The 25,398-nt window shown below is 45.4% G+C and overlaps 1 protein-coding gene across 1 annotated transcript in view; it reads left to right on the plus strand.

The window, feature by feature from the left end:
- Positions 1–25,398, plus strand: part of IFTAP (intraflagellar transport associated protein) — a 299,298-nt gene that overhangs the window by 194,115 nt on the left and 79,785 nt on the right. Inside the window, exon 5 of the mRNA XM_078684338.1 lies at positions 3,500–3,560. Coding sequence (XP_078540464.1) covers positions 3,500–3,560 — 61 coding nt within the window. The remainder of the gene's footprint in view (positions 1–3,499; positions 3,561–25,398) is intronic.

Consider the following 25,398-nt stretch of genomic DNA (forward strand, 5'->3'; position numbering starts at 1 on the left):
CTTGCCCCAGCTGTCGTGCAGCCAGTTGTGTCAGTTTCGATAGTCAGCCCAGGGGTGGCATAATACATGCTTCAGCCCCTGGGAGACTTCTGGGTACCTCAGCCCTGGGTACAGGGACTTAGAGAGGGCCCAGTGCCAATTCAGTACCTGAGTACAATTTGGATAGAGAGAACAGCTAGGCTGTGGGTCTGATTAGCAGGCCCACAGCCAGGGAAAGTCGTAAACCAGTGCAGCAAAAAGCAAAAATCTGGGTGATCATAGGATTGCAGACCCTACTCTCCTACAGTTTCTAAATGGCAGGCTGCATAGGTTCCCATTTGCTTTGGTATATCGAAAAAGGGTTTCCTCCAATCCTTGTAGGGCCCGTCTGCATGGCTTCTGTACAAGTGCAGTGCATGTAAGACTGTCCCACATCATTAAATGAGTACACAGCACCACGTTAAATCCACCCAAAGCACATGTGGCCAACAATCATTGTTTGAGGGAAGTTCCTCACTCTTTGTGTAGCAATTTATAAGGCCAGAAGAGTGAGGATAAGATTGTGAGGTTCCATGACCTGCTCCTGACCGTAAATGCCCGAGTGTTGATTGACAGGAGGTCTCACAGCGTGCGAGAGACACCTCTAAGGTGCTTCCTGGCGGTGGGTAGTGCGTACCCTCCGCACGTGGTCCATGTATCACGGCTTCTGTATCACCATTGAGATGTTGCAGTCTGGTCCATTAACTGCCCTCTTTACATTTGGCCGACAATGCTGCAATCCTTCTGTACTCTGAGGTGCACCAGCCTCTTGTAAATCCATCCCACTGAGGCCAGTCAGTGCCTGCATAGGTTGTGCGCAGAAGCTGTCTTTGGAGCAACACATAGCGAGACGAGGTCATTCTGTGAGAACTTCATGTTGTTCCTATTTCCACACAGGCCTCGTGCCTCCTAAACAGATCTTATTAACATGAAAACGAACAAACAATAATTTTATTGTAAAACCACACACAAATCATCTGAGCATGTCTCTCCTTAATGATACCTTCACATTATTGTTCCTTTCTGGGCCTCTAACAGCAGGTGCTTTATTGCACATGTTACATTCTGGCTGAAGTTACTAGAGTAGGACAATCAATGTGTTCACTCATCTAGTTAAGAGGCGCCTACACCATATTCTCCAATTACAGGCTACTTGCCCCAAGTACCTTATTTTAGTTAGGATTAAGCGGTCCTAATGTATACAGCCTTTTGCAACCCACTTACAAATGCTTGAACTCAAAGCACTTCATTTTAATGTGTAAAGTGTAGAGTGTGAAACTCTCCATCCTAACGGGAGCCACGGTGTCTGACCTCAGGCTCTCTCTGAATATGGCCACAGATATGACTTGATGCATGTGGGCCAGGCTGTATCCCTATGTACCCTATTAAAGTGGTGCCCCTCTGCTTCTCAATGCACCCTTTCATACAGTGGGGCAGACCTGGCATTGCTACTGGTCAGTTGGCTACCACCGAGAGGTGTCAAATAGTAATAACACATGATACGTTCACTGTATTAGTTTTGGGCTGCTTAAAACGAGTTACATATGTGGAGAAGTGTGGCTCAATGGTTAGAGCGGCAGACCCTGATGCAGAGATCTGGCCCGGGACCTGGGTTCAATTTCTGCCTCCGCGGTTCTTGGACTCAATTTCCCCGGACCTGATAATTCTCGCCTCGGTGCCTAGTCTAATCGGAGTCCCACTCTGTGACTCTGGGCAATAGCTTGCTTAATCTCCACAACGGTCCCAGCAGCGCTTGGATGCCTGGCTTCACCTTGGGGGTGCCCAGAAATGGACATCTCACAGGAAAGCCAGGAAGGGTTCCACAGCGGTATGAATACAGCGCTACGAGACCTCTGGGTAGAAGTGCGCTATACAAATACAAACACATTCACATTCACAATTATGTTGGTGCAGTGTAGTGTAATTCCTCCAACCATCCAAAACATTTGATCTGTTTAGGCCCCTCAAAAAGGTGACAAGCAAGTCTCTTTTCTGGCCTGAATTAATTTGACCTTTTAGTCCTAAAAAGAGTCTGGCGGCAGGTGTTTTATCATTTGGCATTAAATCCACAAATCTACAATGATTCCATTGTAGATTGTAGATACTGCTTCCATACCATTATAAGGTATGCATTGGGAACATCATTTGAAGTATGTGGACCCTTCTGTTGGAGCTCGGGTACAACTGTCATCAAGTCTGTGACCTTTCTGCCTTGTGGCCTGTAAGACCGGTTAAGTACAGGGAATTAATGAAAGTCTAACTCAAATGAGCCTATGTAATGAAATGCAGTCTCTGACCCGGATTGCTGAAATTCACATCTCCCAGATTCAACCAAACTAGAAGGCAGCATGTGGTAAGGCATGCCTCAAATTATAACGGAGCCTTAAATACATCCTATATGTAAACAACTCTTGTTTTAGAAAGCAACATAGGTTAAATGTATTTAGTTATATCTTATCATATCTTAGAATGTGTTAATTGCAACCGTATTATAGGGCAACCAAATTCTATTCTTAGCAAGAGATATGGAGTAGGCAAACAAAGTTTGCACATTCAATGTTGGGTCCATAAATTTGCAGCAGATTTATTCAACTGTAGAATATTGGAGGGCCCCACTGGTATCACACATGTGTGATAGTTGTGTTATTTCCTTATCACAACTAAGGGCTATTGCCTCCTTTTGGATTATCTACCTCACCCCTTCAGAAACTTGGGGCTTGTCACGAACATTGATTATCGCAATCCATAAATATGTTATCTCGTCTTGAGTACTTGGATATTTAATCTGTAAATACGTGCCCTATCTCCCTTATGTAACCCGCACCTTGCCGTCTTTCATTCGATCTGGATGATGCTATGCCTATTCTGTAAATGCCTATGTTTCTCTGTAAAGCGCTCTGTTACCCTAACGGGTCAAGTTTGCGCTCTATAAAACACATAAAATAATAAATAAATAAATTAATATCATTGTTCGGTTCTTTGTGTTCAGAGTTTTAGTGCAGTGTTGATGACAGTAAGGAGCGTATGTTGACGGAGTCCATAGCAGCCTACCCAATTGTCCTGGGTAGACTGAACTGATTAGGAGATATTTCTCCCAAAAGGAAAACTTCCAGGACTGGAGATCCCTGCATCACTTCTGTCAGTGTCTGATGTAAATCAATCAGGATTTATAAAGCGCAGCAAATCACCCATTAGACTCAATAGTTCCAGGTCCGATTCTGGTTATTGCTCATTTGCCCCTAATCTTTCATATTGAGATTAATCTTCAGGTTAAAGTAATAAGACCTGCAGTGTTCCTCTGGATCTCAGAATCCCGAAGGGGGCGGTAAAGGGTGTAAAGGGTGTTACCAGCCCCATTACAGCCCCACCGGAAATAAGAGGCCACTCTTAAGGAGGGCCTTACACTCCAGCATGATTTTTCTGTGTCAAAATTACAGTAGATCCTAACAAGCACTTTTCTTCTTTTTGACCCTTTTTTAAGGTGGACAACTTTTTTGCTACTGACTCGGGTGAAGCCGATGAGGAGATGCTTCAGATGATGGGTAATGATAATGTTCTTAATTTATTTTACTCTCCCTATTCTATTTCATATAGAAATTTAAACAAATATAACAAAATAAAGGACTATGAATTCAATGTATTCTCAAATGCAAAATGCTCTTATTTCTTGGGTTAGACTTGCGAGTATCAATTGTTTAGATTTACAATTTATTGACAGTGTTACCACAAATTCTTGGCTATTGGCTTTTCTGTCCACTCACGCTACGTAACTACGCCTTCTGTTATAAAAATGAGTGGTTGGTGCAATAATTTAGTTGGTTATTGTGCAATATGTAGAGATTTATGTGTTTCTGGAATATCCTGTTCAAATACCAAGATGGCCAACGCAAGTGTGCTCCTGAATGGGAACTAGTGCGTTTTAAAATGGCAGCTGCTGTCATTGACTCCAGTTGTACAACCCAAAAAAGTTTTAGCATTGTTTCAATTACTCATAAAGTTAGCAGACATATTGTTTCCATAGCTTGCATTTCTCATATTTGAATCCCTGAAGTGATGGGGATCTATTTAGAGCTATGAGGGTTGGGAGACATGAAATTGGGGTTTATAAAATCTCTTTGAACACTCAGGTAAGTGCTATTGTTGGCATGTGTAATAACCTACTGAGATCCTTGAAGAAAATCCTCTCTGCTGGGCATTATCAGCAAATGATAGTTCATGCCCTGGTCACGTCTTGACTTGACTATGAGAATGGCTCTTTATTGGGGCCTACCAGCACACCATCTGAAAAGTCTGCAGGTTGTCCAGTACGCGGCAGCTCGGCTTCTTTTATAAGCGCCTAAAAGAAGCCACATGCAGCAGTATCTCTAGGAGCTACACTGGTTTACCATCAAAGATAAAATCAGGGTTAAACGTCTTGTCCCGACTAATAGAGCCTTCTACCACTCTGGGCCTCAGTACCTTATTGAAAGGATTAAGTCTCTTCTGATGCACTGGTGAGAGTGGTCCCGAGGACTGAGAGGAAAAAGTTCAGCGATCTTTTTATTTCGTTACTCGCAGCCACCACTTGGAACTTTCTTCCTCTGCTGCTCTGCTCAATAGAGGATGAATTTTCTGCCTAACGCCGCTTGAAGCCTTGGCTGTTTAAAAATACATTTAGATAACCTGTATGTATTGTATTGTATTGTATTGTAATTGCATTTATATAGCTCTTACTACCCCTGACGAGGCGTCAATGCGCTTTTTCGGCGGGTAGCACGCTACTCTGCGACCCATAGAGGATTAGTGTTGAATTAGTATAGTAAAACATGCAAATACATTTTAAGTGGTGGATAGATTAGTCAGTTATTTGGATTTGGAATGACAGCAGAAGGATAGAGGAGGACAAAGGTTTGTATTTATTTATCACTTGACGCATTCAGGAAGCCTATTAAGTATTAGTGGTGAATTAATATGGTGAAATATGAGGTAATTTCAGTGGTGGATATTAGTCTGTTACTTGGAGTGAGAAGGATAGCGGAGGGATAAAAGGGGGAGAAGGATTTGCATTGAAATAGCACTTCTTACCCCTGATGGGTGTTGAAGCGCTTTTCTGGCGAGTAGCACATCACTCCGGAACGGTTTGTCTGCGGACCTAGTTAGCGCCTTGACACCCTTTGAGTAGCTCTGCGCTTTATAAATCCAATGATTGATTGAAGCCCACCTGCATTGGTCTCAGCGCTTGACATATGTCTGATGCTGTGGCCCTGGCTATTTCATTTTTAGAAAGCACAGTGGCCAGTGTTACTTTAAGATGGGGGGGAGGCTGGGGAGGGGGGGGGGGAAAGGGGGGGAGGGGCGGGCGCAGATTGCGCTTTTGAAAATGTTAGAAAAACGCACAAAGTTGTAACTTTGTATAAAATCGTCATGGTACTCAATGATTTCATGGAAATAAGCACACTTGATTATAATGCCTAAAAAAGTTCAATTTCCCATTTTGGATAAGACACGCATAAAACTGCAAGACTTAAATAGAATTCGGTGCGTTTGCAATTTTGGTGAACTCTTTCAAAGCAGCAACTCTGTGAAAAACCTAACCATAAGTCAATGAACCATGAAATGACATTTTTTGTGCATCTGTCCCTAATTTGCTTGAGAGTCGCCGGACATTATCCACAACTTGTGCTCCTGGTTTTAAAAATTGCAGAGTATAGATTTGTGAGTACCGTGTGATATATTTCTACCGGTAGTCTATTACAATGTAATTATAATAATCATAACTTTGCATGAAAATCGGCAGATAAAAATAGATTTTTATGTGTTAAGTAAGAAAAAGGTGAGTTTCTAGATCTGCACAATTTTCTCAGCTCGTCCGGTAACAGGTGACGTGGTTCGCCTGCTGCCCTATGCAATCTACTCCATAACTATTATCTGATTTTAGACATAACTGGTATGTAGCTGGTAATATGTAGTGAATACTTTTTGGACTTTTAACGAAGCTGTGTTTAGTTTTTTGTACTTGTCTAATAAATTTAAAGTAGCTGCCAGCTGCAGTGTTGCTTGCAGAAAAGACCATTTAAGTTCTGGTCCGAACTGTGTGTGGGAGGAGAGTGTGTACCTTTAACTGATGTATGTTAAGAGGGCCGGTTTTACGTGAGGACCTGTGTGTTACCTGTGTATGGGTGTAAGGTGTGAGTAAACCTGAGCTGGGAGGCTTTCACAATAGTACGCTCAGTATGTAGGCCGTTGTAGTATATAGACAACTCATAGACGACTCATAGAATCTCAGCTAGAGAGTGGCATGAAGTAAAAGAAGTGTGACAAGGAATGTATTCAGCGCTTTAACGCCAAGCTGAGCACTTTAACGCTGAGCACTTTAACACCAAGCTGTAACGCCAAGCTGAGCACTGTAACACCAAGCTGAGCACTTTCACACCAAGCTGAGCACTTTCACACCAAGCTGAGCACTGTAACGCCAAGCTGAGCACTTTCACACCAAGCTGAGCACTGTAACGCCAAGCTGAGCACTGTAGTGCCAAGCGGAACACTTTAACGCCAAGCTGAGCACTTTAACGCCAAGCTGAGCACTTTCACACCAAGCTGAGCACTTTCACGCCAAGCTGAGCACTTTCACACCAAGCTGAGCACTGTAACGCCAAGCTGAGCACTGTAACGCCAAGCAGAGCACTGTAACGCCAAGCTGAGCACTGTAGTGCCAAGCAGAACACTTTAACGCCAAGCTGAACATTTTCACACCAAGCTGAGCACTTTCACACCGAGCTGAGCACTGTAACCCCAAGCGGAGCACTGTAACGCCAAGCGGAGCACTGTAACGCCAAGCGGAGCACTGTAACGCCAAGCGGAGCACTGTAACGCCAAGCGGAGCACTGTAACGCCAAGCGGAGCACTGTGACGCCAAGCGGAGCACTGTGACGCCAAGCGGAGCACTTTGACGCCAAGCGGAGCACTTTGACGCCTAGCGGAGCACTTTGACGCCTAGCGGAGCACTTTGACGCCTAGCGGGGCACTTTGACGCCAAGCGGAGCACTTTGACGCCAAGCGGAGCACTTTGACGCCAAGCGGAGCACTTTAACGCCAAGCTGAGCACTTCACCAATAAGAGAAGCTCTTCAGCGCCAAGGTAAGCACTTCAACGCATCATGTGCACATTAGCACTTTATCTAAGGGTACTGAATTCTATCAGATGAGCTGTGCTACATTCGATCTGTAAGCTATTTGATTCCCTACAGTGCGGGTCTTGGATTGCGGATCCAAATGCATCCTTATCTAATGTAACTGGTGCTCATTTGAAGTGTTCCTACTTCGTGTCGAGTTCCTGTATATAAAACTACAACAAATAAAACCCCACTGACTAGCGACCTATTGAGTCCTGTGCGGCTCTGGAAGGATCATTCCTGCTCGAAGGATAAGCTTGTGTCGAGGGAATACATGCGGTATCGACGCGAGGCGCAGTCGGCGTCAAACAAACACTGTGTTGCCTGAAAGCCCGATACCTTTCCAGGCTTGTCTTGGTATCCTGGTTGGGTGAGCCTTGGTAATTGTTTTACGTCATTGTGCCCCTGTTGTTCTCAATGATCACAATTGAGAGCAACTTGAAATACGTCATTTTGGGATGTGCACTGGATATGGTCTAATAGACTAGAATGTTGCTCCATCTATAATAACTGTACAGGACAAATGTAGGAGACACAGGATTATTAACTTGCACTAAGTTTACTTATGGTATTGTTAGTGGGAAGGGAGAGTTCATGATTGTTTGTGTTCTTGCTTAGAAATTATTGTTTCTAATAAATACCATACTGTACAGTGATCTAATCAAATTCAAAATTTAAAGAAATACACTTTGTTGAATTTGAAAGCTTTTATCATATTTCTACCTAATATTTGTTGCACAATATACAGTCCATTAGCTCGGTGGCCCAGCTCATACTCTGGTTCTTGGAGCCAAGTCAGATCCTTGACTCGTCGCCAGCTTGACTGGTGCTATGAATGACCTGGTTTGCCCACATCTGTGACGGGATCATGCCATTGGACCACATCATGCATCTTTTGTAAGCTTCTTCCTTCTGTAGTGAACATTTTGAGCAAGAAATCATCAGTAACATGCTCACCTAAAGGCTAAGGTCTTCCTTTGGGTTTAAGGTTGCCTGCTGTTGCTGCGGCATTTTTCGTCTTGATGGCGATGCCTGATTAGGAAGAAAAAAATCACATGGCGAAACGTTAGCCATTGCGTGTATTGTTACCAATTGTGGTGCTGACATTGACGTCTGTCACCTTATTTACCACCTATCACTGCCATTTCAAGGTAGTGATTATAGACGGGGGTCAGACGGAACCTAAAACGCCTACATTGTGAACTAACACAATCTTTGGCTTAAGTCCCTTGCCATTCTCCTCCAAATTATCCCCTGGCAATCATGAGCTTGGAAAGAGCCTGTGTTTTCTTTGCCGATACAAAATGCAGCATTCATGACTCTTTCTGGTTTACACTGAGCAAGTGGCGGCAACTGTATTTCAGATCCTAAATCCAAGCAGTTGTGAAATCATCAGATAATCATTTACAAGTCATCCTAAAATCATCATGCTCAAGTTTCTAAACTCTGCTGATGACTTTAAGAGCTTGATGATGTCTGATGACGTGAAAATGACTTCTAATGTAGTTGTATGATCATCCAAAGACTCCGGGATGGCTACTAAAGTCATCCTGTTTGACCTGGGACTACACAAACACCACAATAGTATAATCAATAAGGCATAAAAATTGTACAATAAATAAGGCAACGATCTACCACTCAGCATGCAGCCTGAATGGAATGTTAATAGTAATCTGGGTAAAGTCCAGTAGTATTCAAATTGTTTGTATTCACTAAATGTTCTGCATTGTAAATGAAGACTATGCAATAACAAATAAGTATGTGCTTAGTATTCTGTTAGTATTCAAGAAGTACCACTCGCATATCAGTAGTCTTCTTGCACTAGCCTTCCCAAAAAGAACACTATTGAATACTAAAATTGGCATAAAAGTCTGTGAATGCTATAAAAAGACAGGCTAACCACTAAATATAGTATTCAAGTCCGGTAAGGGAAGCTTCATTACAAATAGCTTTCCCACTTGTAAGCCCGAGGGAAACCAAAATCTTTAACTGTTGTGGTGTACAGTTCACAACTGTAGGCCCTACCTCAATACATAGTCCAAAAAGAAAAGCTGACAAATCAGTTCTCTCTCACTGCAAATCCCATTTACCTATTTGACATTGTTCTTGGTGATCCAGTGTGACAGACTAGGATATATAATTGTCCGGCAAACACCTACATAGACACATACACCTGCACCGTCCACTCGCTCCACGTCTGTGTTTTTTTGTGCGTCTTACTCTGGAGACAGGTCTATGGATAATGCATTGCACTATTCTGATCAGCACTGGAATACAAGTATGCAGTTTTGAGATTTTGTACAGCTAGTCTTAAAATAGATTCAGTAATGCAAAAAGCAAGATTTAATTGATTATGATTTGTTGCCTTGAAAATTATCAAAAATTGAATTATTGATTTCGTGCCTCCTGATCACTCATTGTAATTTGTTGTCTGCTGGAAATGATTATACAATACAAAATCATTGTTGTTCAGGATCAAATAATTGGATTTGTCGATTTTCATTTTTACATATTGGTATTTGTTGATGCTGATTATATGCAATGATTTGTTGTCTGCTTGTGCCACCATTTAAAGGGATCATGATAATGAACATACATTGGTATTTGCTGATTATCCACAGTAATTTGTTGTCTGTTTGTGACAACATATAGATTGATAGTCAAAACGTGATCTGCTGTGGGCTGATGGTGAGCTCTCTTTGTGATTTGTTGCCTGATAATAATCACACCTTGTCGTTTGCTGTTAATGATCATGTGATTTTATTTTTATGATAACGCGTTGTGATTTTGGTTCTCACTATATGAGTTATTACCTGCTGAATATGATCATCTGTTGAGATTAGTTATTGATGATCACGGTGTTCATTTGTTATCTGGTGACGAGATTCATTCTTCTGGTGCTGATGATAATACATTGGGTCCTGTTGGAAATCATCATGTGTAGTGATTTGCTATTGATGATCACAGTTTAGGTGTGTTGTCTGCTGATCAGTCTAACATGTACTTTCTTGTCTGCTGGTGATTGTCTAATTGGAGTCCTTTGTTGACGGTCACCCCTCTCTTCCGGTCCTTCGTCTCAGAAGGTAATTTTAATAAGTGCTAAATACTGCACCTTCCAAATGATTCAGTAACGTCAATCCTCACTCATTTAGTACTCTCTCTCTCTGTTTGTCTCTCTGTGCCCTCTGGCAGCATCAATGCAGTCCTGCTGCTAATTAATCATCTGCACTGAGAGCTTAATTAGCAGCTCATTTAGGATTATCTTTTACTATTGCCGCCGCTATGCCGTGGGCCAGCTGATAGATGAGATATTGAAAAGACCTTAAGAAGCCTGCAGTCCTTGCTTATTTTACTGCTGAGAAGGGGGTTTGATGAACTGCCAACATACACAGCCCCCTCCCAGGCATATTTTTGATGAGCATTAGGACCAAAAGCTTGTCCGCTGATTATTAGGCTCCTCCGTTTATATCTACAAAAGAAAACCACAAAAGAAAACCATGAGCACGTGCAGTTCTGCTGCCTCCAGACTGTTTAGTGCACACTATGAGATAGTTTCAAGTAAAAAATGGAGAAACAAATTCTAAAAGTTGATTTGTTAGTGTATCGTCATTTGCTAATGCCAATGTTGATGGTCCGAAAGCATGGTCAGTGTCATCTAGTTGGCCAACTATTGACGTAGAACTGTAAGTGCAACGTAGGGCCTTGATTGAAGTTGCACCGTCTGGCTCCCTGAATCTCTTCTGTAGCGGAGGCACCATCGCTGCCATGCCAATGGTGGATGAATGTCCAAACCTAGACTTATTATCTATTTTTGTTTACCCTGGATAGCCACCCCCAGACATTGTGGAGCCGCTGTTGCTGTAGGCCTTGCGTGTTAGCCACTTATGTTAATCGTGTAGCCCAACCTCCCCCTCCCCCCCAAAGCCATGGTCTATCATCAACGATAACATAACACATATCTCCCAAGCGCTGGGAGGGTCTCAGGTTTTCGTTCTGAGACTGCTATTATTTTTATAGCGTCTCTCTACAATGATGGCGCTAGTGGAAATGGCATTGGAGGGACCACCAGAAAATAGATACCTTTCCTATGCCATTTCCACCGTCCTGTAAGGGACTGATGGCAGTGCAGGTGGTGGCTTCCATCACACTACAAATGTAGCCCGGCGTATAAAGAAGTGAGTGTAAAGGACATCCACCTTTTTTTTTGTAGTGGGTCCCATTACTGCTGCTTCCTAAAAGAGGCCCTTTTTGTGTCTCACTCTCTTTTCTTTCAGACTACATTTAGTCGCCCATGTTTGTTTGAGCCCGCATCCTGAGAGTGTCCACATTGCTTCTTCCAGGCAAATTTATGCATTTATGTTTGCCCTGTGTTGATCCAACCCACCACCCCTAGATTAGTAGATACTTCTGCTTGAAATGTGTTGGATGATTGTTGTAGGGGTGGTGTATACCTTTTTAAGAAGTGCCCTAAGCTTGAGGTCATTCATCCAGGAGGGAGATCAAGACGTTGTATGTGGTCAGTTTAATGTATTTGTTATAAGAGATTAATTGTTCCTGTGTCTTGTTTTGGGCCAGGTCACTCTCTCCATTCTCCCCATGCCTCAGAATGTCATGGAGTTCTAGCTGATGCTAGCACGGGCATTCCCCTGCTTACCTGCTCCATTGCCACCCCAGGTCCCCGTGCTTTGCAGTGACCTGACGACTGGACAGCAGGCGATGATGCATGCCCTGTGTTAGTCCTGACCCCTGTTTCCCTGTTCCCTCCTGCTACACTAGTCCATTTCTCTTTTCGCTCCCTTTGGCTCTGCTCCCTTACTCAGGTCTGGTCTAAATAACCACATAACAAGCAAAAGGAGTCTCTGTTTTTGTCCTTTTGCTCAGCGATCACCCAGCACTCTTTTGTTTATCCACTTCCTACCATCTCTTTGTGGTCAGTGAAGCAGGATTGGTTCTACATATTTTCTGAGCACAGGTGAGACTGCGACCTAGGGAGATTTACCCATACGAGATGAACAAGACCAAGGTGTGAGACTCGCCCCCAGGGAATCACGTGCATTCTTTAAGACATAAATCCCATACTGATTTTTATGGGGTCCAAGGAGCAATATTATGCACCAGTAATAAGACTTGATTCTATGAAAGCGACTGTGGTCCAAGGTATGAGGTTGGCCTCATAGGAGTGAGACGGCTCCAAGCAGTGACAACCCAACCCAGTGAGTTACAGTGAGTCCCAAGACATGATTCTCAGTTCTCTTTGTAACTGTGCCTCTCCTATGTTCCCAATGGGGCATTCTGCTGAACTCTGTGCTCATTTGTCCGGCTCTCTGAGCTCTCCGTTGCCTGATCCGGAGCTTCAGGGACGAGAACTTCAGTATACTTGAAGCAGATACAGCTGCACCAAAGGCTTTGTAAACCACATGAAACAATCTCACAACATTTTCTAAATCCACATCTCGGTTGAAACATGCTCGCCTCATTCCCCCTGCGATACTTAGTACAGATGATGCTAAAATACACTTTTTCTAAGTGCTCATTGTTTGCTACATAGGCGTAACAAAGAACAATGAAATAGCAATTTGTCCAGGGTCACACAGTTTGTTGAAGTGTAGAATCTTGGATCACAGATCCAGTCTACTGAGTTTAAAACTTGCCACCATATTACTGCTCCCATTTGTACCTCCATCATAAATATAAGTCCTTTCCCATCTTCTTATCATATTTCATGTCGAGCCTGGCCAGCGCATGCGCTGCTGCGAGGCATGCAGTATTGGAGTATGGCTTTGAAACCCCGCCCACTCTCAGCCCATATTTTTAATTGGCTTGTGTCTTTGGCCTTCGTAAACACTGGCTTCTGAGTTGTTATTAGGCTTGACAGTCCCTCCTTGGTACTGCCTTGTCTGCATTTGCTACCTCCCATAACGACTAGACATTTTACTGGTGTTGTTGCATGGTCTGCTTTAAAGGTCGGCGAGCACTATTTTATTTTTTTGTTGGTTTTTTTTTTGTTAAAGAACCTTTATTTTCATTAGCATGAAAGTACAAACACGGGCCTACAACCAGTGTGGCCGGCCGCTATTTAAATCGAGCAGAAATTGAGTAAGAAGTAGCACAGCAATCCGGTGATTAAAAACAAAGCCATATCCAGGATACAGCGGAGAATCAAGATAATACGTGATAACAAGGATTAGAAATGGTTCATTTTTAAAGAACCAAAAATTAAATCAAAAAATCGACATCGCATTGTCATTCCCGCTCCCAACACAGTCAGTTAAAAACACATTATCACTCCGATGATGAACTTAGATGGAATGGGAAAGGAGAAGAGTACCAAAGTCAGGATAAATGCAATAGTAACGTACCAAGCACGGCATGCGAGCCCTACCCCTAAGAGGGAATGTACTATGGGAGACATGAAGACGACGACATCGAAAAAGGAAAGGACAAAGGGCCATTGAAACAAAAAAGGAAGCAGAAAACAAACTCATCCCTCAACCCCCCACCCTGCACCCCTGCAAAAGGCTACGGCCTACCCCCCCCAGCAGCGTGCCTGTCGCCCTAAATAAGAGACCCGAAATATAGAAAAGAAAACAGAAAAAGAAGGAAAAATATGAGGAGAAGGGCCGGCGATTCGGTTACCCAGTCCCTCCCACCCCCGCATACTAAAATCGTATAAACAGAAGCAATAGAAAAGTACAAATATCACCAAGCACATAAAACGCAATCAATTACAGCCCCACTAAACGTGCTCTTGAATCACCATTAACCAGCAAGAAGTCCCTCCAAGTCCCAAGCGAGGTCCCCCCTGGCCACTTCTGTCAATAGTAGCAATGTTAAACAGCCTTGCAGTCGGGAGACAATTCGATACAAAATGTTCAATCGTTCCAGGCAGACCAGGTAGCGCCGCCGCCCAACATGGTCCTAGCCACCGAGAAACAACTGACGAAGCATGGGGGAGGCCGGAATGCAACAATACCCAGACCACCAACAGTTCCAAGTAAGCATGGGCGTAAAATCCGCTCCGCTCGCGGATTTTTCGGATTTTCGGCAAATTCGCAATCCGCGAACGCTCGCGAATTTGTTGAAAATCCGTGAATCCGCTCGCGGCGGATTTTTTGCTTGGTTGCGGCGCGCGGCGTGGTGCACGGCGTTCACTTTCCGTCATTTTAGCGTTTGCCGAGTTGTTTTTCTTTGCGAGTGACGCGCCATTTTAGATCTTGCTGCGTGTTCCCGCGGGAGTTTGTCGCCCGCGAATACGTACTCGCGGCTTGCCACCTTGCACAGCACACCTCGCGAGAGTTCGCAATTGCGAACACGTAGTTGCGGCGGAAAGGAACAATCTCGCACTTGCGAAATAGAGATTTTGCAATTTCGCACAAGAAAATCACCAGCAAACAGGATAAACCTTCAGAAAATTATGATTTTTATCAGAATCACTCCTCAGGTTGACATTTGCATGGCCTTTTTTTTTGCAAGGAGTCCATTTTGGGGGGGGGGGGAGTAAGGAAGTGCCCCACAGTCTCCAACTTCCTGTTCCTGTCCAGCAGGCTCCTCCCAGTGCTTTGTCCATCTCCTGGTCACTTTCATTTGGATCTGGAGCTGGAAGGATTACTTTTTGTGGGTGCTGCTGGATATTTGGATTTGAGGCCTTTTTGACTGTCTTTGGATCACTTTTGGATTAGAAATCAACTTTCACAAGTAAGTTTGTTTGGGGCATTACAGTTGCTGCAAGTAAAATTTTTGAACTTTTTCAGAAAATTAAATAAATTATATTGTGGGTAGCCACAGTATCCAGTAGGACCAGGGTTGGTTATGGGTGCATGATACAACTGTTTTGTTGAATTTAAACACCATTGAGGCCATGGATGGGCTGGGATTGTGCAGATTTTATTGTTTTTTGTCATTTTTTTGGGCCTGCTGGTGTGGCCCTTTGCCCAGGGGTGGTGAGTGTTGCATGGGCCTAGTCTTTCTGTGGGGTGTCTTCTTGAATTTAAACATAATTGAGGCCATGGATGGGCTGGGATTGTGCTTATTTTATTGTTTTTTGTCGTTTTTGGGGGGCTGCTGGTGTGGCCTTTTGCTTGCCCAGGGGTGGTGGTGGTGCATGGACTGAGTGTGCCTGTGGTGTGGTCTCACTCTCTTTGATGTAAACATCATGGATGGCATTGGATTGTGGTGATTTCTGGCTGTTTTTCTGTTTTTTGGGGGTGTACTGTTGATGTGGACTGGCCATGTGGGTGGTGGTGGTGGCCATCTTGAGTGCTGGCTGGTACAGGCAACATGTGCTTGGGGTGTAAGGGGGCCATTTTGAGGAGAGGCAGTGTCTGAGGCCTGCACTTATTTTGCCTACTTTTCATCCCTTATGCCCAGGGGTAGTGAGTGTTGCATGGGCCTAGTGTTTCTGAGGGGTGTCTTCTTGAATTTAAACACCATTGAGGCCATGGATGGGCTGGGATTGTGCAGATTTTATTGTTTTTTGTCGTTTTTTTGGGCCTGCTGGTGTGGCCCTTTGCCCAGGGGTGGTGAGTGTTGCATGGGCCTAGTCTTTCTGTGGGGTGTCTTCTTGAATTTAAACATAATTGAGGCCATGGATGGGCTGGGATTGTGCTTATTTTATTGTTTTTTGTCGTTTTTGGGGGGCTGCTGGTGTGGCCTTTTGCTTGCCCAGGGGTGGTGGTGGTGCATGGACTGAGTGTGCCTGTGGTGTGGTCTCACTCTCTTTGATGTAAACATCATGGATGGCATTGGATTGTGGTGATTTCTGGCTGTTTTTCTGTTTTTTGGGGGTGTACTGTTGATGTGGACTGGCCATGTGGGTGGTGGTGGTGGCCATCTTGAGTGCTGGCTGGTACAGGCAACATGTGCTTGGGGTGTAAGGGGGCCATTTTGAGGAGAGGCAGTGTCTGAGGCCTGCACTTATTTTGCCTACTTTTCATCCCTTATGCCCAGGGGTAGTGAGTGTTGCATGGGCCTAGTGTTTCTGAGGGGTGTCTTCTTGAATTTAAACACCATTGAGGCCATGGATGGGCTGGGATTGTGCAGATTTTATTGTTTTTTGTCGTTTTTTGGGCCTGCTGGTGTGGCCCTTTGCCCAGGGGTGGTGAGTGTTGCATGGGCCTAGTCTTTCTGTGGGGTGTCTTCTTGAATTTAAACATAATTGAGGCCATGGATGGGCTGGGATTGTGCTTATTTTATTGTTTTTTGTCGTTTTTGGGGGGCTGCTGGTGTGGCCTTTTGCTTGCCCAGGGGTGGTGGTGGTGCATGGACTGAGTGTGCCTGTGGTGTGGTCTCACTCTCTTTGATGTAAACATCATGGATGGCATTGGATTGTGGTGATTTCTGGCTGTTTTTCTGTTTTTTGGGGGTGTACTGTTGATGTGGACTGGCCATGTGGGTGGTGGTGGTGGCCATCTTGAGTGCTGGCTGGTACAGGCAACATGTGCTTGGGGTGTAAGGGGGCCATTTTGAGGAGAGGCAGTGTCTGAGGCCTGCACTTATTTTGCCTACTTTTCATCCCTTATGCCCAGGGGTAGTGAGTGTTGCATGGGCCTAGTGTTTCTGAGGGGTGTCTTCTTGAATTTAAACACCATTGAGGCCATGGATGGGCTGGGATTGTGCAGATTTTATTGTTTTTTGTCGTTTTTTTGGGCCTGCTGGTGTGGCCCTTTGCCCAGGGGTGGTGAGTGTTGCATGGGCCTAGTCTTTCTGTGGGGTGTCTTCTTGAATTTAAACATAATTGAGGCCATGGATGGGCTGGGATTGTGCTTATTTTATTGTTTTTTGTCGTTTTTGGGGGGCTGCTGGTGTGGCCTTTTGCTTGCCCAGGGGTGGTGGTGGTGCATGGACTGAGTGTGCCTGTGGTGTGGTCTCACTCTCTTTGATGTAAACATCATGGATGGCATTGGATTGTGGTGATTTCTGGCTGTTTTTCTGTTTTTTGGGGGTGTACTGTTGATGTGGACTGGCCATGTGGGTGGTGGTGGTGGCCATCTTGAGTGCTGGCTGGTACAGGCAACATGTGCTTGGGGTGTAAGGGGGCCATTTTGAGGAGAGGCAGTGTCTGAGGCCTGCACTTATTTTGCCTACTTTTCATCCCTTATGCCCAGGGGTAGTGAGTGTTGCATGGGCCTAGTGTTTCTGAGGGGTGTCTTCTTGAATTTAAACACCATTGAGGCCATGGATGGGCTGGGATTGTGCAGATTTTATTGTTTTTTGTCGTTTTTTTGGGCCTGCTGGTGTGGCCCTTTGCCCAGGGGTGGTGAGTGTTGCATGGGCCTAGTCTTTCTGTGGGGTGTCTGCTTGAATTTAAACATAATTGAGGCCATGGATGGGCTGGGATTGTGCTTATTTTATTGTTTTTTGTCGTTTTTGGGGGGCTGCTGGTGTGGCCTTTTGCTTGCCCAGGGGTGGTGGTGGTGCATGGACTGAGTGTGCCTGTGGTGTGGTCTCACTCTCTTTGATGTAAACATCATGGATGGCATTGGATTGTGGTGATTTCTGGCTGTTTTTCTGTTTTTTGGGGGTGTACTGTTGATGTGGACTGGCCATGTGGGTGGTGGTGGTGGCCATCTTGAGTGCTGGCTGGTACAGGCAACATGTGCTTGGGGTGTAAGGGGGCCATTTTGAGGAGAGGCAGTGTCTGAGGCCTGCACTTATTTTGCCTACTTTTCATCCCTTATGCCCAGGGGTAGTGAGTGTTGCATGGGCCTAGTGTTTCTGAGGGGTGTCTTCTTGAATTTAAACACCATTGAGGCCATGGATGGGCTGGGATTGTGCAGATTTTATTGTTTTTTGTCGTTTTTTTGGGCCTGCTGGTGTGGCCCTTTGCCCAGGGGTGGTGAGTGTTGCATGGGCCTAGTCTTTCTGTGGGGTGTCTTCTTGAATTTAAACATAATTGAGGCCATGGATGGGCTGGGATTTTGCTTATTTTAATGTTTTTTGTCGTTTTTGGGGGGCTGCTGGTGTGGCCTTTTGCTTGCCCAGGGGTGGTGGTGGTGCATGGACTGAGTGTGCCTGTGGTGTGGTCTCACTCTCTTTGATGTAAACATCATGGATGGCATTGGATTGTGGTGATTTCTGGCTGTTTTTCTGTTTTTTGGGGGTGTACTGTTGATGTGGACTGGCCATGTGGGTGGTGGTGGTGGCCATCTTGAGTGCTGGCTGGTACAGGCAACATGTGCTTGGGGTGTAAGGGGGCCATTTTGAGGAGAGGCAGTGTCTGAGGCCTGCACTTATTTTGCCTACTTTTCATCCATTATGCCCAGGGGTAGTGAGTGTTGCATACTTGCATGTCCGTAGTCTTTCTGTGGGGTGTCTTCAATGTAAACATCAAGGATGGCATGGGATTGTGCTCATTTTTCTGTGTTTTGTCGATTTTTTGGGGTGTATAACTGAACTGATGTTCCTCTGTCTTCCATTGCTTTTAGGTGCACAAGAAGACTCAAGAGAACCACCAGTGCCAGGAAGAAGTCCTGCAGCGGTGTGTGCAGCATAACGTCACGCGACGTCACGTCTGGACACAGAACCCTCTGCAACTCGTGCAACTGCTGCCTGCTGACCTGCTCTGAAGAGGATGGCCCCAAAAAAAGTAACCCGTAGCTCCTCTAGCAAGAAAGGTGCCAGTAAGGAGCAGAAGAAGCAAGTTACCAAGGAGACTGGTGTGACGCCCGCCCCTTTTTTTGGGAGTAAAAAAAAAAGTATGCCTGCAGCAGCAGCAGCGGGATCTGCTGGGGACCAAGCTGGCAGCAGCACCCCCGCTCCATTGGGCTCAGTGCCACCACCACCACCACGCCAACTTAAGTCCAAGCCCTTGAGTGCTGCAGAGGCAGCCAGTATAGTTCTTCAATCACCATCGACCAGTGATGTTGGCTCATCGCAAGAAAGCAGCAGCAATGTCCCTCAATCAACACAGGTTGTTGTAGCTCATCTGACGAGTGTTGAACAACCACAGCCGCAACAACAATCACATGTGCAAGTACAAGCCCAAGTACATGTGGAAGGAGAGGCAGCGCAAGGAGATGCGCAAGCAGAGGTGCATGGAGGGTCACAAGTGCCCACAATAGTTGTTCCTCCCGAAGTAGGGGCACATCAGGAAATCGACAATCAAGGCGAGGTATCATTTGAGGAAGCCACTCCTCCTGATGATCCTTCATTGTCTTCCACACCCCTAGCAAGGAAGAGATCAAGGGTGGTGTCTACATCCTCTTCAAGCACACCTCCTTCTGATGATACGGATCAAACTTGGGAACCAGCACCACAGCCGTCTGAGAGTGAGGCACACCATGATCCAACAAAGGTAGTTAAGCGTAAAAGGAAGCTCGTCCAAAGTCTCAGAGTTATGGAGTGTGATGAGGCTCAACAAGAAGTGGCGGATACTGCTGCTGATGAAGACTCTGCCAACGACGACCCAGTCATCATAAAGGTCACTGCAGCCCCAGCGGGCATGCAGCAAACAGACATTTTGACCCTAGCCCGAAGAGCTGCTGCGCGTGATGATGATGATGATGATGTTGTCGATGAGGAGGCAGTGGAAACACCACAATCATTGGAGTTAAGTAGTACACCAACTCGTCCCGCTTCCATATTTCTTTCTGGCAAGAAGAGACCTCCGTCAACCTCGACCTTAATTAGTGGCGGTGAAAGTGCAAAACGTACAAATGTTGGGCAATCCAGATCCTCCACTTCATCTGGCATTAGCTTCATGACCACCACCACCAGTATCGCCGCCTCCTCTAGGTCCCACAGACACTTCAAGTCCCCAGTTTGGGACTTCTTTACTGTTTGTCCCAAAAATCCAAAGTTTGCCATTTGTACCCTTTGTAAGCTTGCAGTTAGTCGTGGTAAGTCAGGTACCAACTATGGTACCGGCGGCCAGAGTGGTCATCTTGAGAGAAAGCACGCTGTCAAATGGTTTGCGCACCTAGATGCGATCAAGAAAGGCCAAAATCAAGGAAACGTTGATGTTTCATCTGATGATGACGAGCAGGAAGAAGACGTGTCAAACACGTCCCTTACACCCAGTACCCCTGTCAGCAGCACACCCAATGTGAGGCACACTAAGAGTGTTGGAGCGAGTGAGACACCAACGCACAAAAGTTCACCAGCGAGCAAAATTGGGTCAACGAAGTCATTATCAGCCCGTAAATGCTTGGTCCAGGCCAACATTAGAACAATGCTTACTTCAGACGTGCCATATGAACGCAACCACCCACTGACGCGTCTGTATAACACTAAGCTGGCTAAAATGCTAGCTGTGGACCTTCTACCTTTTTCTTTTGTAGAAGCGGTAGGTTTTCTTGAATTAGTGGCAACGCTCTGCCCTAAATGGAAAGTTCCGAGCCGGTTCTATTTTGCCAGAGTTGCGGTTCCAGCACTACATGAAGATGTGCTGCAGGCGATTGGGGCAGCTTTGCAGAAGAGTGCTGTTCACACAATACATCTGACAACAGACATGTGGACCAGTGGCCCAGGCCATGATTACATGTGCATCACTGCACACTGGGTCTCTTTTTCAGGTGTTAAAGCAAAGCTAAACGCAGGTGTTGACCCGGACCAAGTTTTCAAAGCTGCTCGGAAACATGCAACACTAGCCATGTTTGGCTTGGAGAAAAGTCACACAGCAGAAAACCTTTTGCAAGAGTTCAACAAAAAGGTCTTGACAATGCTATCCCCCCTAAAACGCAAGATTGGTTATGTTTCCACGGATAATGGCTCCAATGTAGTTAAGGCCATGTCGGAGGGTGGCTATTTCAGAGTGCCATGTTTGGCGCACTGTATCAACCTGGTAGTTCAAAAATTCTTGAGTGATAGAGACAGTGCAGCGTTCGCGGTAATGGCCACCTGCCGCAAAATGTGCAACCATTTCAGCCATTCTTTTAAGGCCCGGAAGCATCTGCGGAGACTGCTACTTCAACGTAGAATGCCAGTGAAAGCACTCATCCAGGAGGTGGCAACACGTTGGAACTCAACCTTCTACATGCTTGAGCGTCTGTATGAGCAGTATACGGTACTCGATCACTATTTCTTCACAGAGGGTACATCTCAGAAGGAGGACCTGCGGATGAGTGCGGCGCAATGGGACATAGTTAAAAGCCTGACAGACATGCTTCGTCCTTTTGAGTTCTTCACGCGTGCAGTCAGCCAGGAGGACTGTAATTTGGGAAAAGCTATCCCATTGTTGTGCATGCTGGAGCACCAACTGATGGCGGTGTCTTCTGAGTTTGAAAAAGAAGATGAAGAAAAAAAAAAACATTTCATTTTGTCAGAGAAATTATTAGAGCGCCTACGTGGTGATGAACGTCTTCAAAAGATCAAGTCAGATCAGCATTACATTTGTGCTACTATTCTGGATCCACGCTACAAAAAGGCGCTGGCAGGCGAAGCATTCTTTCCTTTTGATGATGCAGATGTTCAAAAGTACAAACATTGGTTAGCCTTGTCAGCCAAGAGGTTTGAAAAAGAACGGCAGGTTATTGAAGGAGAAGCCAGTACATCAGCATCAGCATCAGCAGGCCATCCCCAGTCACAAGAATCCACTTCTGCACCTGTGGCTGGGGCACAAGTGACCTCTCAGCCGTTAAAGACACCGGCAACTGGATCATCTGCACCACACACAACAAAAACAGTGGCTGTTGTAGAGGATTGGCTAAGTTTGCTTGGGTATGGTTCTCGAAAAAATGTCACAGCCACAGCAAAAAGTAAGCAAAGTGGAGGAACCGTTGATGACCTTGAGTCGATGGTGCAGGACTATATGAATGACTCAACAGTGGTCTTTCTTAATGAGGAGCCATTGCAGTATTGGCATGGCAAAAAACAATTGTGGCCACAGCTCTACAACCTGGCTATAAACTATTTGTCTTGCCCACTCGCAAGTGTGTCTTCTGAACGTGTTTTCAGTGCTGCTGGTGGCATTGTAACTCCCAAACGGAGCCGCCTCTCGCCCAAAAATGTGGAGCGGCTGACAATGATCAAGATGAATCAGCACCTCATACCACCAGATTACAAAGTACGAGAAAGCACGCCGCATGAAGACGAGGAGGACGGCAACGTAGATGAGGGGATTTTTTCTCTGTTCGGTGGCACTGACCTCATCCAGCCTGAATTCGCAGAGTATGATGACGAAATCTTGTTCTTATTCCCTGACACCGAGCCCTGAAAATGAGACAATCAATCAAGAACTTTCTTTTTCGTCCTTATTCACTTTTATTCCTGTGTGCTTTGTGTCTCTCTTTCTTTGTTATGCACAGTTAATTAAATTCAAACTTTAATCACCTAATCCCAAAAACAAGACCATCATCAGAACTGTCTTCACTTGTTTGCTTATTGCTTTGAAGGTGCCGCAGTCTACATTCCTCAGGTTCACAAGTTCCGAAGAACATGCTCCTCTATCCTCCTCCTCCAGACTGCGATTTCCCTCCAAGCAGAGTGCTGGATTACGCCCAATGAAGAAAGACTCAGCACTTGTGGGGGTGTTGTACTTCTTTGCGGGTGAGTTGACGGATTTGGGCCCATTGCTGTGAAGCTCTAATAATGGACAAAAGTGTTTTGGACCAAATATGAGGTGGAAATTTCTTGCCGTTTTTGCTGACTTGCTTGCCTTTGAGGTGCTCTTTGGCGGGGTTCCGGGGGTTTGTGGGTAATTTTTGGTGTCTGTCGAAGCACTGCTGCGACAGTCTAATCTTGATTGCATTTGCTTTTCAGGAAATCCGTGGTGGAAAACAGGAGTTATGATGATTGATGATGATGACCTAGCTGAACAGCGCCGCATTTGGACCGAAGGCCGAGAGATATTGTAAGTATGAGATTTAGCTTTTTCGCTGTTTGGGGGTGTTGTCGGGTGGTTTTTTGCGGGTGGGTTGGCGCCGGCGGGTCTTGCCTGGGGCATTCCTGGGAAGGTCTAATACCGGATAGAAGTGTTTTGGACAAAATTCATAAGGAACAGCCTTTTTTTTGCTATTTCTTCTGACATCTTGCTCAATGTAGCGTTTTGGGGGGCTTCCTGCTGTTCGTGGGTGGGTTGCGGCCGGGGTCTCTGTCGAAGCACTGCTGCGACAGTCTAATCTTGATTGCATTTGCTTTTCAGGAAATCCGTGGTGGAAAACAGGAGTTATGATGATTGATGATGACATTGATGACCTAGCTGAACAGCGCCGCATTTGGACCGAAGGCCGAGAGATATTGTAAATATGAGATTTAGCTTTTTCGCTGTTTGGTGGTGTTGTCGGGTGGTTTTTTGCGGGTGGGTTGGCGCCGGCGGGTCTTGCCTGGGGCATTCCTGGGAAGGTCTAATACCGGATAGAAGTGTTTTGGACAAAATCCATAAGGAACAGCCTTTTTTTCAAGGTCAAATTTTGTTCTAAAACACAGTAGTACACCTACCTTGAGGGGAAAGATCCGCTATAATATTTTGGCCATACTTATTGATCCTTAAAAAGGTGACTCAGACAGAGCACGCAATTTCAAAAATATTGTACTGTCTATTAGGGAAATCAAAGTGTGACTTTTTGCACCACACAGCGTACATACCTTTTATTTATTTATCAGTGGTATTGTAATAGCACTTCCTGTTTTCCGTTCAATAATTACAGGCCGGGTTTCAGTCAACATCCGCCAGGCAGGCAGTGGACAGGGTGTCTTCTGTCAGTGGTCACCACATTGATGGACGAAGCGTCAGCTGGAATGGAGGAGTGCCGCCAATAAGAGGAATTGTTTGCTGCATGCTTATTACTTACCAAATTCAACAGGACAACTCCAACAACATACGCAATACAGATACAGTATCCATTGTTGTCTTTTATTCTATGAGTGTGACTGCATGTGCTTACCTTTAGTTTGTAACCAAAGATTGTCTGTATCTTCAATTATTGTTTGTCCATGCTCTGCTTTTATTTTCTTCTCTCAACAAAACCTACCCAAAAAGAAACCCCCATTCCCATCCATTTTACAAACCCTAACCCTCTTCCCCCGGGCTGTGTTGTTTTGCTTGATGTCTGACTAAAATGACATCAATAATTCCACACACTTGCTGGGGAGGATAAGGTCATAGCAGCAACAGGCTGGTGAAGGAATACGAGGATATCTTCTAGACTTACTCAGCTTCAGTACTATATCTTCTAGTAGTAGTAGCCAATGTCAAATAAATTCAACGCAAGTACTAGTTATACTTGCAAGCAAATACTTTACCATTTGTTAGGCTACATTATGGCACTGTTCTAGTGTACTGTCACCTGCTATTTTCTCGATCGTACCGTAACCGTTGTAATGCTACAGTAAGGAGGACAAACAAGGTTTCGTTTTCTTTTTTTCCATAGGCATGCAACTGCCACTGTGTCACACCACTAGTACCACCGCAATGAGGAAATGTCACCCGCCCAGGATTGACAACGTTAATCCCCATTTCACCTGGAGCTAGCCCTAATTTCTAACACAAATTACAGGTAAGATAAGCGTTTGGTGGGAGGTAGTATAATGGAGTATTATTTCGGAGTAGACAAGAGATTGACGGTTGTACTACTAAAGTCCTACGACTGTTCAGGAAAACAAAGTTACTGTTACACCCCCGCCCCCCACCCACCAGACTGAAAAGCAGTAAAAAACAGGTATGGTCAGATAAAGTTGAAAAATATATTTATTTAGCCCTAACAAAATAATCTCCCTCACCCACCCTAACCCCAACGATTGTCTCTGAAACGTCCCAAAACGATCCCAACTCCCAAATCCCACCCCCCAAAAGTCTATAAAAAAAGGGCAAGGGACACTCCACTACTGGAGGGTGCTGGTGCTGGTGCATGATGCGGCATGGGCATCATACTCCTTGCGGAGGGTGGCAAGCTCGGAGCGGAGGCCCTTAACCAAGTTCTTATACCTCAGGACCTCCTGCTCCAGGTTGGACATGCGGACTCGTAGGCGGCGTTGGCGGTCCTTGCAGCTCCTGTGGGGGGCAGCTGGTATTTCGGTTGCTTGGCGGTGGCGGTCGTCTTTCTTAGCCCGGCTCGGTCCCGCTGGCTTAGTCACGGAGGAGGATGCAGTGGTCACAGTCGAGGATGTCGTTGTTGCACCCCCGCTCGACTGCGTTTCCTCCTCCTCCTCCAGGGCCACCAGCCGCCGATATTCGGCGACTGTGGCCTCCAGCCTCCGTTGCCGGGCCAATCTAGCCTGCTCCCTCCTTGTTGTTGATTTGGAAGGAGCAACTATATGAAGAAAGAAAGACATAGTCTGTAACCAATGCTCCTTAT

This window comes from Lissotriton helveticus, chromosome 3_2 (assembly GCF_964261635.1).
Source record: "Lissotriton helveticus chromosome 3_2, aLisHel1.1, whole genome shotgun sequence".
Taxonomy (NCBI): domain Eukaryota; kingdom Metazoa; phylum Chordata; class Amphibia; order Caudata; family Salamandridae; genus Lissotriton; species Lissotriton helveticus.